Genomic DNA, 18,709 nt, shown 5'->3' on the forward strand with positions numbered 1-18,709 from the left:
AGGGTGTTGTTTGAAAAATCAGGTTTCCTTTCTCCCCTTTACCACCCAGGTGTCTGCACTGGAGCCAACCATGGTCACCAGTTCCTGTGTTTCGTGAATTTTTAACAATTTCCTCAGCTAATTCAATGAACTCAAAAACTGGACAACGCGCAGTGTGGCAGGGAAGAGCACGGGCCCCAGCAGCAAACAACTGGTTTGTGAGCCTTAGCTCCCCCAGGTAACGTACCAGCTGCGTAACTTCAAGTAATCACCCTCATCTCCACAAACCTAAGTTTTTCACCAGTCGTGCACAATGCACAAATTGCTTAGCAGAGCGCATGGGACAGAGCACATGGTGAATGCCAGGGAATAGTAAATTTATTGCAATCGCTCCCCAAAATCAAAATGGGCAGGGAAACACAACAGATTTACTATGGGCCAAATAAAAATCATGACCTTAAAAGTTAAGGGCCTAGAAGAATGCGTTGAGGCTAAATATCTACCTGAGATTCATGCAGAGCTGGTGAGGTCCGTCTGGAGCTGGTGTGTGTACATACACGTGCATGAGTGCATGCAGGCTTTGGCACCCCATGAGGACTCAAAACATAAATACGAGGTATTTTACAAATGCTGTGTCTTCAACTATACACGGAGTCTACGAGGCAGGAACATTATCTCCACTTTACAAATGGAGAAACCAAGGTTTGAAGGTAACTAACTTGCCCCTGGGTCACATGGCTAATAAGAAGCAAACAGATTTCAGGGCGTCTGGGTGGCTCAGTCAGTTAAGCGTCCAACCCCTGACCTGCGCTCAGGTCATGATCTCAGGGTCATGAGACTGAGCCTCGAGTCAGGTTCCATGCTCAGCGGGGAGTCTGCTTGTCCCTCTCCCTCTGCCCCTCCCTCTGCTTGTGCTCACGTGTGCTCTCTAATAAAAATCTTTTTTAAAAAAGCAGCAGATTTCAAAATGAGGTGTGTCATACCCCAAAGCCCAGATTCTTTCCATTTCCCCCCAAACCCGTGGGGAACATGTCCAGAGAGGTCATGTGCAGCTCTGATGTCCCCATGGAACACAGCAGGTGGGGAGGGAGAGAGATTCTGGGGTCAATCCTCCTTTCTCAAACTCTTGTGTGGCAGCAATTAATGGGCAAACCCAAGGAGCCCCCTCCTCTGACAGTGTCCCAGGTCCAGCCGGCGTCACTCTAGCCCAATAATGACGTATGTCAATCCCCCCCTTCACTAGCTGCTCCTGACAAAACCTCGTAGAAAAAGAGCAGGTTTAACTAACTGTAGCTGACTACTTAACATGTATAAAATAGATTTCTAAATATTGGGAAATGCCTAGAGGAAAAGTTCTACTATGTTACTGTATAACTAACATGAAAAAGTGCCCGAGGGTTGCCAGGGTCAGAACTACACACAGGCAGAACATGACTTCTTCTGGCTTTAAAATAAGTAAAGACGGACATGTGCAGGTGACTGCAAACCCGTGAGCCAACACGGTAAGTAACACAGTAAACACGCACGGAAAGTACCATGAAGTTATTCAGACCCTTTGAACCATTAATCCTACTCTCAAAAATTTATTTTAGGAAATAATTTAACAGAAGCTAAGAATACATATACCCAGAGCGATTCATTGCAGCTCAGTCTTTTGTGGTAGGAAGAGAAAAGAAGACAGATGGCTAATATGAAAAAGAACATTTAACTGAACCTGTATTATGACACAGTGGAGTATAGAAAAGCCATTAAACACCTTCGTTACAGAGACAAAATATCAGAGATCCGTGATAGAATGTTCAGTGAAAACAACGGAATATAAAATACTAGTACACTAACCTCAATTATGTAAAGCTTTGTAAACAAGTGGCACCTGATTCATAAAAATGTGAGAATACCTGGCTTTGGGTTGCTTTTAAAATATTTTTAAATCATTAAGTCTCATCTTTACAATGAAAAAACTAAAAGTCATAGTATAAACAAATGCTGTCAACCCGGTGAACTGTATTTGTGTACGTCTGCTGGATAAGGCATAATAACTATGATTCATACACACACGACCCTCTTCCCTTGACGTCCACGGGGGAATGATATAGCTTACCTTAGTTCATCTTGTATTTCTGCTACCTGATCCAGCAGAATACTTAGTCGGTCCCATCTCATATTTTTACATTCTTTATGGAAGTCAAAGGCAATATATCTACCAAAAGAAAAGATACGCAGAAACTGACCAAAGATTAGTCATTTTCCTTCTACCGCTATGTTCATAAGCAGATTTTCCTATTTGAGCGTACAGATTTCTTCTTCACTGCGGGTTTACACACACACACACACACACACACACAGTCTCTCTCTCTCTCTTCTATCTTCACATGTTCTTCTAGAGGCCCTGAGATAGGAGTAGAGAAGAAGCCCAGCAGAAAGTAGAAGTGAGCTCAGGTACAGCAATCGGGTCTATCATATAAAGTAGCCTTATCCAAATGAATAGCCAGGGTGTATTCTTTGCCCCCATATACAAAGAATAAGGTCCCTTTGTATTATTTTTTCAACTGAATAAAATGTTTAAAATGGTCGAACTCAAATCAGTGCAAGGAGGATTCGACGAGTGTCAGATCTGTACTGGGGTTTGTCAGAAGCACAGAGGCCACATGGCCCCCACTCTGGTCACTTACTGTCCATCACCTTCCTTAACAAATCAAAACACCCACTGTCCTTATCACTATCTGTACATCTCACATAGATGTGGCAGAGGGACCTTCCCTGCCGGTCTGCAATGGGTTGTTTTTAGTTATCTGGTATTTAATAGGCCACTTCTGAAGGTTAGAACACATCTGACAGTGAAGGTGTCCTACCAGGAGCTGGACAATGTTGCCAACTGAGAGGGGGAAAAGAAAATCATGAACCAGGTCCTGAAAGTCAAGGGAATCAGGAACCAGGTCAAGTCATAAGTAGGAGGACTGGAAGGACATCAAGCTCTGGTCGACTACACAGTGAAATTCAGATGAGGCGTCTGCCCACGCGTCACTCCCTTGGCTCCAACAGACCGAAGGAGCATCAGTAGAGTGCGGGCTTCTGAGCAGGTCCAGAGGGGCTCCTGCCACCTTAATGGTTATCTCACTGATGAGGTGAGAATGGTCTCCTTAGAAATCAGTACAAAAACAGAGGTTAGCTAACCATGAGGCTAGACTTGGTGAAGACTGGGAGTGGGGGAAGCACTTCCAGAGGCCGCTCCCACAAGACTGACAGAGTGACAGTCACTTCGGGGTACTCCCACAGAAGCAACAGCCCTAGACTGGCTTGAAGACCGTAAGCAGCTGGCCAGCACCTAAATGCATTTGGATTCTTAGCACGCATCCTTCTAAAATCACATTGGTATCTTCTAAGAATGAACTGCATTGTTATATTTTGACAATGCGTGACTGTAAATATACTATTTTGCTTCTGACCCCAATAGTCAAGCAGTTCTGCTTCTTTCCAAGTTCTAGGAAGAAACCCTCAGAGACACATCACCTTGCATGGCTCATTTTCTCATCCAGTTCCCAAAAGAAAAACTTCCCATTGCTAACGAGTCCCACCATTCCTCAGAAGCACAACCACACGACCTCTCTCCTTCAGGTCATTCACCAATCCATCAACTTCATTCATTTAATGTACTCAAAGCAATAATCACTGAACAACTAAAAAGCGAATCAGTCCAGTAAACCGGTATCTGAAACATGACATTAAGTCTACCATTTAATTTCACTTTTAACTAACAGACTGATTTTTCCCCCTGCCAGAATATGGATTTACTCAATTAAAAAATATTCAAATATACTTTTTAATATGCTCCTCTGTCTGGTGGTCTTTGGAGCTCATGGAAGGAAAATGACAACAGCTCTGGGTGTTCGCTCTTTAGGTGAGGGCCATGGGTGCCCTCCACGCTCCTGGAGCACCAAGGGCGTAACTCTAGACTCTGACGCTGCAAGTTCTCGAAGTGAGCTGCGGCTACAAACTCAAGACAACTCTCAAGCCACGTGTATCTGTGGAAACCCCCTGGGGCAGACAGAAGGCCTTAACAAGGGGTGGACACAGCAGACAAACTTCTCTCAGAGTACGCATGCTAGACTCCAAACCCAGAGGTTCTAATTTTTCAGGTCTAAGGTATATTCTAAGTTCCTCTGAGTCCTCCAAAGAATGTTTAAGAAAGTTCCACTGGGAGAAGGCAGAAGTATGCATGGAGTGGGGGGGGTCTGATGAACTTGCTAGAGCTTTTGAGTTGGAGGAAAGACACTTGAATTCTTCCCCAAATGCTCATTGTATCATTCTCTTTTTGTGGATGTTTAAAATCTCTCATTAGGTTAAAAAAATTTCTCCCCAAATAACCCCATACCATTTCTTTGGAAAGTTCCCCCCCGCCTCACCCCAGTGCCTGTGACCACTTCCTACCACAGTACACCCTCACCTCCTGCCCAGTTTCTTGCTGCAGAAAGCTCCAAAAGGGCTGACTCATCACCTTGCACCTTTCCACAGGGCAACTGTTGGATGTTTTAGGATCCCTCTCTTTTGACAAAGCTGCACAGTTTGGTAGGTAAGGCTGCAGCTCCAGACAAGGCCACCATGCAAGTGTAAATTTCTCCAACTCATGTGGTGGTCAGGACCACAGAGATCACACCAAATGATCACAAGGAACTGAAATTCATGACCCAGTGGCCACGTGACACAAAGCCTCAGGAGGGGATTTTGATCAGGGACCAAACTTTCACAAAATTCAAACTAAAATCTGACTGTTAAGAAGTTATTCTGCAGTATAATTATGCCAGAGAAAAATTTCAAGCTAACAGAATCATGCTTTGATCTAGTACTGGGGGGAAAAAAAGCTGAGCTGTAATTCAGGTTTCCCCTACTATCCAGAAGTGGAGTGTTCCTATGACCTGAAGTAGCCTAAAGCGAAGCGTGCCCCCTGCTTTCCAAGTCTGCCTCATGCCATAGGCCACTATACTCTTACGAAAGACCTCCGTCTGTGTGGTAATGACCTTCTCATAAAGGTGAAAAATCGTCTTTGGCTTTCTTTCGGTTAGTGACAACAGGTACCAACATGGTCTCTTATAATACAAAGTGGTGTGACACAGACTTTTTGAAAAGTGGGGATCACCGTATGTCTAGTGATATCTACGTACTGGTGTGTCCAGTAGTCCCCTTATCCACAGTTTCACCTCCCACAGCTTTGGTTCCCTGGGGTCAACTACGGTCTGAAAGCAGATGGTCCTCCTCCTGACATGGGGTCAGGCTGCCAGTGGCCTGATGCTCTGTCACAGTGCCTTTGTCACTGGGCTGACTTCATCACGTGGGCATCTATCCCTCACATCATCATAAGACATACAACTACAGTACAGCAAGGTATTTTGAGAAAGACCACATTCACATAGCTCTTATTATAGCACATTGTTTTAATTATTCTATTATTGCTGTTATTATTCTATTATCAGTTTATCTGCTACTGTGCCTACATTATATATTAAACTTTATCATAGGTATGTGTATCTAAGGAAAATTACAGTATACCTAGGCTTCGGTACCATGTGTGGTTTCAGGCATCTACTGGGGCTCTGGGAACGGATGCCCGTGGGTGAGAGGGGATGGCTGGATATGTAAGTGCACATCTCATCTGAAAAGACCTGCGCAGATTTCTAGGGAGGTACCTGATCATTCCACTGCCCAAGGAAGACACCATTGTTGCAAATGCCTGTTCGAGTGGTTTCTCTGAGCCCTTCTGATTCACCTGTAAAAAAGTAAAAACACCACAGCTTTCTTTTAAGTTCCTTTAAAAGGAAAGAGCGACATCAGCAAAATGGTGGGCCAGGAAGCTCCAAGCTCTTGTTCTCGCACAGAAACACTGAAAACAACGGAAGCTGTCTGAGCCAACTTTGTAGGAGCTCTGGAAAACAATCAAAGGTTTAAAGCAATGAAGCAAATCCCCAAACAAAAAAAAAAAGGTATCTTCAAAACTGTAGGACAGTTTTGTGACATTTTTACTTGCCCTTACATTTTTACTTGCCAACTCCATCCCTGGGGCAGTGACGGTCTCAGTCTTAAGCAGCAACCAGGTTCTCAGTTCACCTCTTCAAAACGGAGAGAGAACCCCAGACCTTATCTGCAAGTTACCGCGTACGTTTGGTCTGACCTGAAGGATGGGTCTGTCTGTCTCTGTCTCACATAACTCTGAACACAAGCAGGGGAAGAGGAGGACACAGCTCATACAAGCTACAAAGGGCTACAAACCAACAGCCGCGTAGAGCAAAGGATTTCGGAAAACATAAAATAGACCATCTACAGGCTGCAGAAGAAGCTGGGGTGATACTCTGGGAAATTAGGACATTCAGAAGCAGCCATGTATAGGGAGGATTTTAGAAAGCCACATGCACACCCAGGCAAGAGGCATGTCTGAAAGTTCCTGAGAAGACCTAGAGCCCTCACCTCAGGCTGACCCCTACGCTCGAGCAAGCCTGGCTAACCAGAGAAAAACTGCTCCAGCACAGAACCAGTCTGCAGAGAATGACAGATGGGGCTGTTCTCTCTTTTTCGGTTTTTGCCTTTGTCTGTTTCAGTTCCTGGCATTCAAAGAAATCTCTGTCAAAACATTAGCTGAACATGAGCCCAAAGAATAGAGGCTTCAGTAAGTATAAACAAGGGAGTCTTTTCAAAAATGGTTGGGAAACATCTGAAAACAAATGGGATTACCACAGCCATCAACAATCGAAACAAAAACACAAATAAAAACGCTGCAAAATCCCGGGAAAGGAGAATCTGACTTCCAGAGTTACCATATTATAACCACCCAGCACCTGATTTTCAACAACAAAAATACCAAGGCATACCAAAAAATAGGAAAACAAGGCTTATTCAGTGGAAAAGGATAAACAGACAGAAACCATCCCTGCAGAAGACTTAATCAGAAAAAGGGTTTTAAACAAGTGTCTTAAATATGCTCAGAGCTAAAGGAAAACAGGGTATGAAAGGAAACCAGGAAAACGGTACATGAACAAAATAAGATTACCAGCAAACAAACAAAAATCATTCAAAGGAACTAAACAGTAGGTGTGGAGTTGAAAAGTACAAAACAGAAATTAAACATTCACTAGAGTTCAAGAGCACATTTGCGCAGGAAGAAAATCGAATCGGCACACTTGAAAATGAGACAAATGAACTAACCAAGTCTGAAGAGCGGAAAGAAAAATGAATAAGGAAAAGTGAGCAGAGCCCTGGAGCCGTCTGGGACATCACCAGGGGACAACACACCCATTCTGGGAGTCCCAGAAGGAAAAGAGAGAAAGGACTAGAGATCTTTACTGAAGAAAAAGAAAATGGCCCTAAACTTTCCAAATTTGATGAAAGACATAAATCTTCAAATCCAAGAAGATCACCCAATTCCAAGGATGATAAGAGAAACCCACACCAAGCACATTCTAATCAAACTACTGAAAGACAAAGAAAGGATCTTGAAAGCAACAAGAGGGAAGAGACACATCACATACAAAGTATTCTCAATAGGATTACAGGCCAGTTTCACTTCAGAAAACTTGGGAGGCTAGAAGGCAGTGGACGGATATATTTAAAGTATTGAAAGAAAAGAACTCTAAACCAAAAATTCTGTATCTGGTGAACTGTCCTTCAAAAACAAGCGAAATTAAGACTCTCTTAGATAAATGAAAGCTGAGAGAGCTCATTATCACTGGGCCTGCCCTACAAGAAAAGCTAACAGGGATCCTTCAGGTTGAAATGAAAGAACGCTATAAAGCAGCCTGAAGCCACATAAAGGTATTTAGATTTCCTCTAAAGGTAACATAAAAGGCAGCATTAGTGTAATCTTGATCTATACCTCCATTTTTTTTTTTTAATATTCTACAGGACTCAGAAGTCAAATGCATTTAAGAAATTATAAATCTATGTTACTGGGAACAAAATGTATAAAGATGTAATTTGTGACATTAATAACATAAAGAGGAGGGACAAAGCTTTATAGGAGTCAAGTTTTTATATGCAAACTGAAGTTAGGTTGGTATCAATTCAAATTAAATATTACAACTTTAAAACATTGTATGTAATCCTCATGGTAACCAAAAAGAAAATATCTATAGAATATAAACAAAAGAAAATGAGAAGGTAATCAAAATATATAACTACAAAAAAATTCAACACAAAAGAAGACAGTGATAGAGGAAGACAAAGGATAAAAAATTGTAAGATGTACAGAAAACAAATAGCAAAATGGCAGAAATAAGTCTCTACAGGTAAGTAATTACTTTAAATATAAATGAATTAACTCTCCAATTAAAAGGCATAGATTGGCAGAATGAATTTTAAAAATGATCCAACCACATGCTACAGAAAACATTCACTTTAGATCTAAAGACACAAGTAAGCTAGAAGTGAAAGGATGGAAAGATACTCCATGCAAATAGTTAGTAATCAAAAAAAGGCAGGGGTAGCTCTATCAACACCAGACAAAATAGACTTTAAGTCAAAAACTGTTGTTAAGGACAAAGAAGAACATTATATAGTGATAAAAGAGTCAATTCACCAAGAAGGTAAAACAATTAAGATATATATGCACCAAACATCAGAGCCCAAAAATGTATGAAGCAACACTGAACGAACTGAAGGGAGAAATAAACATTTCTATAATAGTTGGAGATGTCAACAGCTCCCTTTCAGTAATGGAGAGAACAAATAGGTAGATCAGTAAGAAAACAGAGAATCTAAACACCACAAACAAATCAGACTCAACAGACATAAACAAAACACTCCACCCAACAGCAGCAGAATATACATTTTTCTCAAGTGTGCATGCAACAGTCTCCAAGACAGAGTAATTGTTAGGCCACAATACAAGTCTTAATAATTTTTAAAATAACTGCCATACAAAGTATCTTTTCTAATCACAGTGGAATGAAGTTAACCCTCAATAATAAGGAAAAACTAGAGATTTCATAAATATGAGGAAATTAAACAGCACACTCTTTTTCTTCTGAAGATTTTATTATTTGAGAGAGAGAGAAAGCACAAGCAGGGTGAGGGGATGAGGGAGAGAGAGAAGCAGGCTCCCTGTTGAGCAAGGAGGTCAATGCGGGGCTCCATCCCAGGACCCCGGGATCATGACCTAAGCTGAAGGCAGACACTTAACTGACTGAGCCACCCAGGCAGCCCTAAACAGCACACTCTTAAACAATCATTGTGTTAAGGAAGAAATCACAAGAGAAATTAGAAAACAGACAAATGAAAACAAAAATACAATATACCAAAACTTATAAAATAAAGCCAAAGCAGCACTAAGGGAAATTTACAGCTATAAACATATACACTGAAAAATAAGACCAGGGCACCTGGGTGCTCAGTCAGTTGAACAGCCAACTAGTGATTTCGGCTTAGATCATGATCTCATGGGGTTGTTAGACAGAGCCCCGCGTCGGGCTCTGTACGCAGAGCAGAGTCTGCTTGAGATTCTCTCTCTCCTCTCCCTCTGCCCCTTCCCCCACTTGTACATGGTCACATAATTGCGTGCGCACTCTCTCTCAAATAAATTAAAATATTTAAAAAAAAAAAGACCTTAAATCAAGGACCTCACTTTACACTTTAAACGAGAAAAAGAAAAGCAAACGAAACTCAAAGCTAGCAAAGGGAAGGAAATAAAGATCAGAGATAAAGAGAATGAAGTATAGAAAAATAGAGAAAAATTAATGAAACCAAAACTTGGTTCTTTGAAAGATTAACAAAATTGACAAACTTAGCTATAACGACCAAGAAAAAAAAAGAGAAGACTTGACTTAACTAAAATCAGGAATGACAGATGAGATATTACTACTGATTCTGAAGAAACAAAAAGGATTATAAGAGAATTCAATGAACATTTTGCAGTCAATCAACCAGACAAATGGACACATTTCTAGAAACAATCCACCCAAACATGAATCATGAAAAAACAGAAAATCTGAATAGACCTATAACTAGCAGTTATCAAAACAACACAAAGAATGGGAGAAAATATTTGCAAAGCACATCTAATAAGGAATTAGTTCCAGAATATAAAAAGAACTACTATAACTCAACAACAAAAACCACCACCACCTAATTTAAAATGAGCAAAATACTTGAGTAGACCTTTCTCTAAAGAAGATATACAGATGTCCAATAAGCACATGAAAAGATGTTCAACATTACTAGTCACTAGAAAAATGCAAATCAAAGCTACAATGACACACCACTCCACGCCCATAAAGATGGCTATAATCAAAAAACATAACAAAACGAATCCTGAAAATAACAAGTGCTGGCAAGGATGTGGAGAAAGCAGAACCCAGGTGCACCTCGGTGGGAATGTAAAAGGTAGCCACTGTGAACAGCAGCAGCGGTTCCTTAAAAAGTTAAACCTAGAATCACCCTATGATCCAGCAATTCCACTTCTAGGTATGACCCGAAAAGAACTGAAAGCAGGGACTCAAATGGATACCTGCACATCAATGTTCAGAGCGGCATTTTTCACAACTGAAATGTAGAAACAACCCACGTCCATCGACAGATAAATGGATAAACAAAATATGGAACATACAAAGGAATGTTATCCAGTCTTCAAAATGAATGAAATTTTGATACATGCTGTAACGTGGACAGTCCTTAGAAACATTAAGCTCGGTGAAATAAGCAAGACCCAAAGGAATCAGTATTATATGATCCCCTTATGTGGTAAATCTAGAATAGGAAAATTTATACAGATAGAAAGTAGAATGGTTACCAGGGATTGAGGGAAGGATAATAGGAAGTTAAATGGACACTGAGTTTCTGTTTGGCATGATGAAAAGTTCTGGAAATGGTCTAATGGTAACACTTGCACAACACTGTAAAATACTTTAATGCCACTGAACCGCACACTTCAAAACAGTTAAAATGGTAAATGTTATATTTTTTTTTACATGTTTTTTGTTTTGTTCCCCCCAAGAAACATGTAAGAAACATACCAGATTGATTATTACTTGTTTTCCATAAATAATTACTTGTGAATCAAAATGCCTTTGGAAACCATCCATCTAGAAAGAGAAAATAATTACACACTTTACCAAATTACACTATATTTATAAAACTCTTTAAAGTATCTCCTGGGGCGCCTGGGTGGCTCAGTCGTTGGGCGTCTGCCTTCGGCTCAGTTCATTATCCCAGGGTCCTGGGATCGAGCCCGCATCGGGCTCCCTGCTCCGCGGGAAGCCTGCTTCTCCCCTCCCACTCCCCCTGCTTGTGTTCCCTCTCTTGCTGTATCTCTCTCTCTATTAAAATAAAAAAAATAAAGTATCTCCTTAAATGTCCTGTTTGTATATTCAAGAGAATGACACTAGGATTGGGACCAGGTCTTCAAGATATTCTAAATACCATGTAGTAAGCAGCAATTATAAGCCATTCTGTTCTGAGCTACAATACCATACTTTAAATCTGAGCACGACCTCAAACAGAATACACTAAAGACTCTAAAACAGCATGAAGCTGCAAATCTTACAAGATCTCTAAAATCTGAATTTGCCATGCTGTCCAATCATCTGCTAGTTTTCCGCATTTCCAATGTGCCATCTCTACAGCCTTTGGGTCAGAGGTTCACTAGGTGCCAGATCCAAGGAGAATGGCTGCAGAGATGCTGGATTCTAACTCGTGAGGAATAACTACATGTTCCACATGCAAACTATAATGCTATGAAGCTCCTATTTTTAGCCAACGGAAAAAACACAGAAGATACTCACATGATTGGCTACTTTGTTGATTAGTGGCTGTGGTTTGTACTTGAGGTTTGGTCTTTGAGACCAGAAAACTGGTATTGATCCTCGAGTCTAAAAGAAAAGAGAGAAATATGAAAAGAAACATACACATTAACTTGTTTCTCTCATCAAAGGAAAAAACATAAATATAACCTACCAACTACGAAAGGAGTCTGTGTATGCCTACTCCTAAAGTTCCGATTCTGTGGGAATACATTTGGAAAGGACTTTTCCTCCTGATTTTATATACATGTATACTACTTGGGTAGTAAACAGTCCTGTTTCCCCTAAATTTCTAAAATAAACCAATTTATTTATAAGCAATTAATAAGTTATGTCTGTTATATAATCCGCTATGATGATGAAATTAGAAAACTGCTTTATTCATTCTCCAACGAGTATATTTCTGAACTTACAAATATGTGGAGCCACCACTGCTCTGGGGCAGCAAGTGACCCAGAACTCCATAAGGAGGCAACAAGAGCCAGACTGCTCCCCAAAGAAGTGCAAGGCGGGTAAAGCCTTCACAAGCTGACTTCTGTCCCATCATCACTGCCTTGAAGAAGTCAAGGGGGTGAAGCGGAGAGGTGGCTCCACGTCCCTAACCCTTGGACCTCCTCCCCTCCTCTCTCCGTAGGGATTTAATTAATTCAAGGGCAGGAAATGTGGGGAGGTGAGTGCCAAGTTAATCGAGTAGCTTTGTTCTGGGGGAACTTTACCCACATTGTAGACAACGAATGGTATTACTTTAAAAAGCAGGGGAGCGGAGGGAAATTTCAACACCAGGGCAGAAAAGTATGGTGGAAGCAGAGGAGGCGAGCTGGTTGGCCACCTCAGAGACACATCCACTTGCCTGTACGAATGAGGCCCTGCTCCCGTTATAGTGCACAATTTGTTCTGTTTCTACAAAGTTGGCGGCATGGCCTTCAGAATCAATTCCTAAATCGAAAAAAAAGCCAAAGTTAACCAGATTTGTTACATGAGAAACACATCAGAGACTCACCAATTCGGTTTAACTTGGAAAGAATTAACTCAGTTCAAATTAGTGGAAAAGTCCTTGTAAAAATAAATTTCAAACGCATGGTACACCATCCGAAAGCTAAGAGAAGCTCCCTCATTACAACAGGCTTAAGGCGGAGTATTAAGGACCTATTAATAAACAGATGAAGTTGGTTGCTGTTTAATATATCAATTGTTTATACATACACAATTCCTCTAAAACAGTGTTTCTCAAACTTGAAAAATATTTTCAAGAAAAAGTCATTCTCAAGGACCCCTGAGAGTATGCCCATAGATCCCAGTTTGAAAAATACTATTTTGAAAGTTAAAACTATTAAACACAATATTAAATGGAATGTGGGTCATTATGTTAACAATATTTTGTTGTAACAGGGCAAATGGTCTGCCAGATGCTTATAATGATTTCAATTATCAAAACAAAAGCACAAAAATTGTATGATCCTAGAATTCTTGTAACTCCATGAACATACCCACAAAGCCTAGTTTGAAAAGCACTGCTCTAAAGTGTTTAGTCTTAATATTGGTTAGTCCTTTCGATTATTTGAAGCAATCCTCTACAATCCTATTCACATAATCTACTTTTATACGAAAAACTTGCAGAGGCAACTTTCAAGCTAGTCCCTGACTCAAATTACTAAATTATTATAAAGAAATCAACAGATTTTTTTAACCACCTCAAATATTTCTTAACATCCTTTCTATCTTATCTATTTCTCAAATATAACATTTTGAGGTGAGGTAGGTGGTTTTGTTAACAGTGACGGGGACAAAATTACTGAGTCAAATCGGCAACGAAATGCTTTCTCAAAACCTTCTAAAATTACTTGTCAGAAGCATCTTATACTTGGGTTCTTTCCATTAATTCTCATTAAGGAATATTTTTAGAAGTTAGAGTGAGATTGGTGTGCATGGGGGTGGGGATGCAGGGAGGGAGGGAAGGAGAGAAGGGGTGCGGGGGCTAGGTGGGGAGGCAGACCTTTATGAAATGATTTCCAAGATATATGAAATTTAAAAAACAGAAAAAAACCAAGGTACAAGAAAATGTGCTCAGTATACAACCAATGTCCACAAAAGGGGGAGGAGAACACACAACTGTAAAAGCATTAAAAAATGATCTGGAAGGATAAATAAGAAGCTAACAACTGAGTAAGATGCAGCAGATGGGCCCAAAGCCCAGAAATATATTTTATTGCACATCTCTTTATATTTCTTGATACCTGAACTATGTGAATGCATTACCTATTCAAAAATTTAACTAAAAATATGTCTCCATCCAAGAAAATCTAGTTATGAAGGAGTCGTGAATTCCAATTCTGATTCTGTGATCTTGGCCAGGTCACTTACTAAAATGTCCTTCTGCTGTATCACCTGTAATAAGGGAATAACCTTTACAACTTTGTGGTCCAAAACTTCTACAATTTATCTAATGGCCCAGAGAATTTTATTCTTACAAAAAAAGAAAGAGGGGCGCCTGGGTGGCTCAGTCGGTTAAGTGACTGCCTTCGGCTCAGGTCATGATCCTGGAGTCCCGGGATCAAGTCCCGCATCGGGCTCCCTGCTCAGCAGGGGGTCTGCTTCTCCCTCTGCCCTCTTCCCTCTCATGCTCTCTGTCTCTCATTCTCTCTCTCTCAAATAAATAAATAAAATCTTTAAAAAAAAAAGAAAACAGGAAGAGTTAGAAAAACTCCTTTTCATAATGCCAGTAATTTTTAATGCAGATTTTAAAAAGCTTGGTTTAAGTAAATTAACATGTTGCTAGTACAAATCCTAGGGAATAAATACTCAAAATGTAAATCTTTAAAGTTGAAGGCATAAAGTCAAATGTCTAGCTTTATGCATGCAAAGAAACCGAGAGCAGTGAAAGAAAATACTTTCTGATACAAGTTTCTGATATGAAACTACACTGAGTTCAACTGGCTTTCAGACATCCCGCAAACAACATGAATAATTCCTCTTAAAGCAGTAAGAAGCAACCTATAGGGTCTCATTAATATCTGCCATGTAACTACAGTAACTGGAGTAAAGCACAGAAAACCTACCGAATTATTATAATGAAGCAGGAGATAAATATTTAGTGAGGCTATCAAATGATGAGAATAAAATACAAAAGGTTACATTCGTCACCGTATGACAAGACATTAATTAGTGATAAAACCCAGTATTGAATCACGCTGACAAAATTAATCTCACCTCTTACATAATAACGCACACCGGCTCTGAAACAACTCCTCCTCGAGATGAGAATCCAGTCAAAGTATTTTCCATTAATAGAACACGAGTGCATAGTAATAACTTAGCTATGTTAAGAAAAATATAACATTTATAGAAATCATAGGTATTATTTCCAGATTACATCTGAACCCATTTACCCTAGCAAGCAAGAATGACTCCGTCTTTAAGAGAAAAATGAACCAGGGCGCCTGGGTGGCTCAGTCGTTAAGCATCTGCCTTCAGCTCAGGTCATGATCCCAGGGTCCTGGGATCGAGCCCCGCATGGGGCTCCCTGCTCAGCGGGAAGCCTGCTTCTCCCTCTCCCACTCTCTCTGCTTGTGTTCCTGCTCTCGCTGCGTCTCTCTCTGTCAAATAAATAAATAAATAAAATCTTTAAAAAAAAAGAGAAAAATGAACCAAGAATGTACAATCTTTTTGGGTTCTTCATGAATGTTCACAAGCCTTTAATATTGTAATATTCGACTGTGAAGTTTGGTCAAGTCAGTAATCCTATAATGACATACAGACAGTATGTTTGAGTGGTTCATTATATTGTTTCTATTTGAAAAATATGATTTCCTTTCCCTGCTATCCTCAACCACTTTCTAAAAGTAAAACATTACCTGCATCACCAAAAAACTGTGCTTAGAATGAAAAACATAAATGTAAAGTAGTTTTGCCTTCAAATAAGAAATGGAAAAGGGGGGGGGTGCTAGACTACTGCAATTAAAAAAAACACAAAAATATATGTATAATTACAAATATAAATCAGCAATAACAGTTCGTATGCATATGAAGATTACAGATCAAACTGTGATTTAAGGATTATCCAGAAACAAATTCTGACTCTACTTTGTCCTTGAAACAGGAAAAGTAAAACTGAATATGAAAAAAAAAAAGTATCTCCCCCAAAAGCTTTTCTTAATCTAAACCTATCTCCCTAACAACTAGTAAAGGTATGTGCTATCCACCTGCTCACTCCCGCTCAGCAATGCAGAGGGCTCGATCCCTGCGAACCCTCAGGGCTCGGGTCTCTCCACCTCATGGCCAGAATGAAGGGCTTGCGGAAGCCTCTGGAGATGGCAAATCTCTTACATTAAAACAATGTTATTAGGAACTATAACAAACAGAAAAGAATACACAATGTATCTAAATATTTACAAAAAGAGCCATGTCTGGGGAGCTATTGCTTAATGGATTGAGAATTTCCAATAGAGGAGAAAGAAATGGCTTGGTGCTCTTCATACGACATTAGCAAGGTAATGCCACTTTCTAAACTGTACACTCAGAATTGGTTAAAATGGCCAATTTTGGTTAAATATTGTCTGATCATAACAAAAATCACTGAACCCACTCACACATCCACCCCCACGCGCACCCCCGGCACCTCTGGAGCACCGAGAGCGGGCGCCCCTCCCCATCTTGCTCCCCTGCTGCCCTCCACACACAGACCGCTATCCACTCAGTTTACCACTATCCACTCAGTTCACCACTCCCTTGCTGGTCTTTCTAGTTTTGCCACTGAGCAAATTCCTAAAAGGAGTTACACTGTATATGTCTTTTGGCTTGCCCTCTTTGTTCTGCAGTACGTGCCTGGGGCTCCCTTGTTGCTGGGGCTGGATTCTATCCCACCGTGCGGATTCACGGGCTACACCAGTCTATCCAGCCGACTGTCCAGGTTGTTTCCAGTTTTTGCTAGCAGAAAAGTGCCGCAAACAAACATTTTGGGGAGGTGGCTCTAAGGAGCTAGGACTGCTAGGTCACGGAGTATACTCATCATCTGATTTTATTAGGAAATGCCAAATTCTCCTAAGAATTACTTTGACTTTTCATCTTTACCGCTTGATATTGTAACAGAAAGGTTTCTTTCACTGTCTCGATGGCCTTATCTTTCTTCCTTCCTCAATTTGTTTGGGTTTGCCCTATGCTTATCTTTTATATGTAACATTTTTTTCTTAACACAACCTGAATCACCCATTATAGAGCATTAACAGCACGATAAATTAAGTATCTATGAACCTCCCATTCAACTTCAGAATAGTACCAAAACCCTGACTCTAATTACTGTTACTTCTCCATCCTGTCTTCTTGCCCAGAAGCAGCAACTATTTTCAGGAGACCATACTCCTGCCTTTTTAATTTCACCACAGGCAACCACGACTTAAAAACACGTGGCTTGGGCGCCTGGGTGGCTCAGATGGTTAAGCGTCTGCCTTCGGCTCGGGTCATGATCCCAGGGTCCTGGGATCGAGTCCCGCATCGGGCTCCCTGCTGGGCGGGGAGCCTGCTTCTCCCTCTGCCTCTCTCTCTCTGACTCTCATGAATAAAAACAAAAACAAAACAAAACACATGGCTTGCTTATGTTTGAGTTTTTTATAAAAACAGCACCACATTCTTGACAAGCTTCAGCCCTTGTTTATTTCCACCAGTACGTTCCACGCTTGGATGGCACAAACCAGTAAACCACTCCTCCTCGGTGCTGTGAGAGCCCCGACTCTTCTCTGATGGAACTGATGGCGTTGGTTCCATCCAACTGTGGTGCTGTGAACACTCTTGCAAACACCCCCTGGTATAAACATATTGGGTATGCACAGGGGAAGTTCTGGTAAATTCAAAAGAGAATGCCAAATCACTTTCAAAATGATGGTACTGAGGGACACTAGCAATATGAATTTCTAATGATTCATCCTTCTCTTTGACCTGGGATCATGAGACTTAACGATGACTCATCCTGAACTCCCAATTCACTTTTCTTTAAAACCCACAGCACTAGAGAAGAATCCAAGGCCGTATCTGTTCATTCATTCACCCATTACCTATTTTGGGCGAGGGCACAAAGATGACTAAGATATGAGCCTGCCCTTAGAGAACTAAGTGGAGCACAGAATATGAGTGACTGCTTTATGAATCATTTCCTCGGATTACAAGAGAAATACATACACACTTTAAAGAATCCAGAAAGCATGGAAGGAACAAGAAAATAACAATCATACAGCAGCCCATCACCATGATATCACTTTTACCATGTGAACAGATGTACTTCCGGTCTTTATCAGTGAGTTACGCCCAGGGCCACGCGCTCGCACTTGGATGCCCATACCACACCTTCTCAGCCTCCAACACTCCTCCCGCATCCCACTCACCCAACTGACATAGTTTCCTGGTCCTCTGTGGAAATAAAAGCCATCCCCTTGATAGAGAGCTCCTGCCACAGCTCTCTATCAACTGGCATCCACATCCACGTGTCTGCTTCCCTTCCTGGCAGAGGAGGACCTGGGCACTAGACTCCACCTGTCGCACACTCGAGGACATCACTCCAGCACTTGACTGTGCTCTCCCCTTCTGCAAACTCTTCTCATCAGTTCCCCCATCTGGGGAGGAGAGTCGGGGGAGCAGGTACATAACTTCCCTGCCGAATGTTCACATTTAACCACCCAGCACCTTATCAGCTGATTACCCCCTGTGCTTGCAGACAGTCTCTTCATTTGTTTGTGGGACACCACCCTCCCTTGGGTGGCTCCCCTCTTCCTCACTGCCCTTTGCTGGGTCACCATTTCTCCTGTCCTTGCGGTTCATTCACACTGGTTCCCCCACTCTGTCCTCAATGAGGCCTACAGTCTGTGGCTTCACCTTCTAGAACTCCCTTCAGGCGATCTTCTTTCTCCAGGCCTTTTCTTTTCCCTAGATGCATTCCTTCCTTTGATGAGCTCATCAGCTTCGTGGCT

The 18,709-nt window shown here is 41.2% G+C and overlaps 1 protein-coding gene across 1 annotated transcript in view; it reads right to left on the bottom strand.

Annotated features, from left to right (window-relative positions):
* Positions 1-18,709, bottom strand: part of SACM1L (SAC1 like phosphatidylinositide phosphatase) — a 58,958-nt gene that overhangs the window by 10,041 nt on the left and 30,208 nt on the right. Inside the window, exons 8-13 of the mRNA XM_045862595.3 lie at positions 14,964-15,065; positions 12,607-12,692; positions 11,739-11,825; positions 10,971-11,039; positions 5,661-5,740; positions 2,081-2,179 (exon numbers count right to left, since the gene is read on the bottom strand). Coding sequence (XP_045718551.1) covers positions 2,081-2,179; positions 5,661-5,740; positions 10,971-11,039; positions 11,739-11,825; positions 12,607-12,692; positions 14,964-15,065 — 523 coding nt within the window. The remainder of the gene's footprint in view (positions 1-2,080; positions 2,180-5,660; positions 5,741-10,970; positions 11,040-11,738; positions 11,826-12,606; positions 12,693-14,963; positions 15,066-18,709) is intronic.

This window comes from Mirounga angustirostris, unplaced genomic scaffold (genome assembly GCF_029215605.1).
Source record: "Mirounga angustirostris isolate CCGP_5_RB_7025 unplaced genomic scaffold, mMirAng1.0.hap1 SCAF_1, whole genome shotgun sequence".
Classification (NCBI taxonomy): Eukaryota; Metazoa; Chordata; class Mammalia; order Carnivora; family Phocidae; genus Mirounga; species Mirounga angustirostris.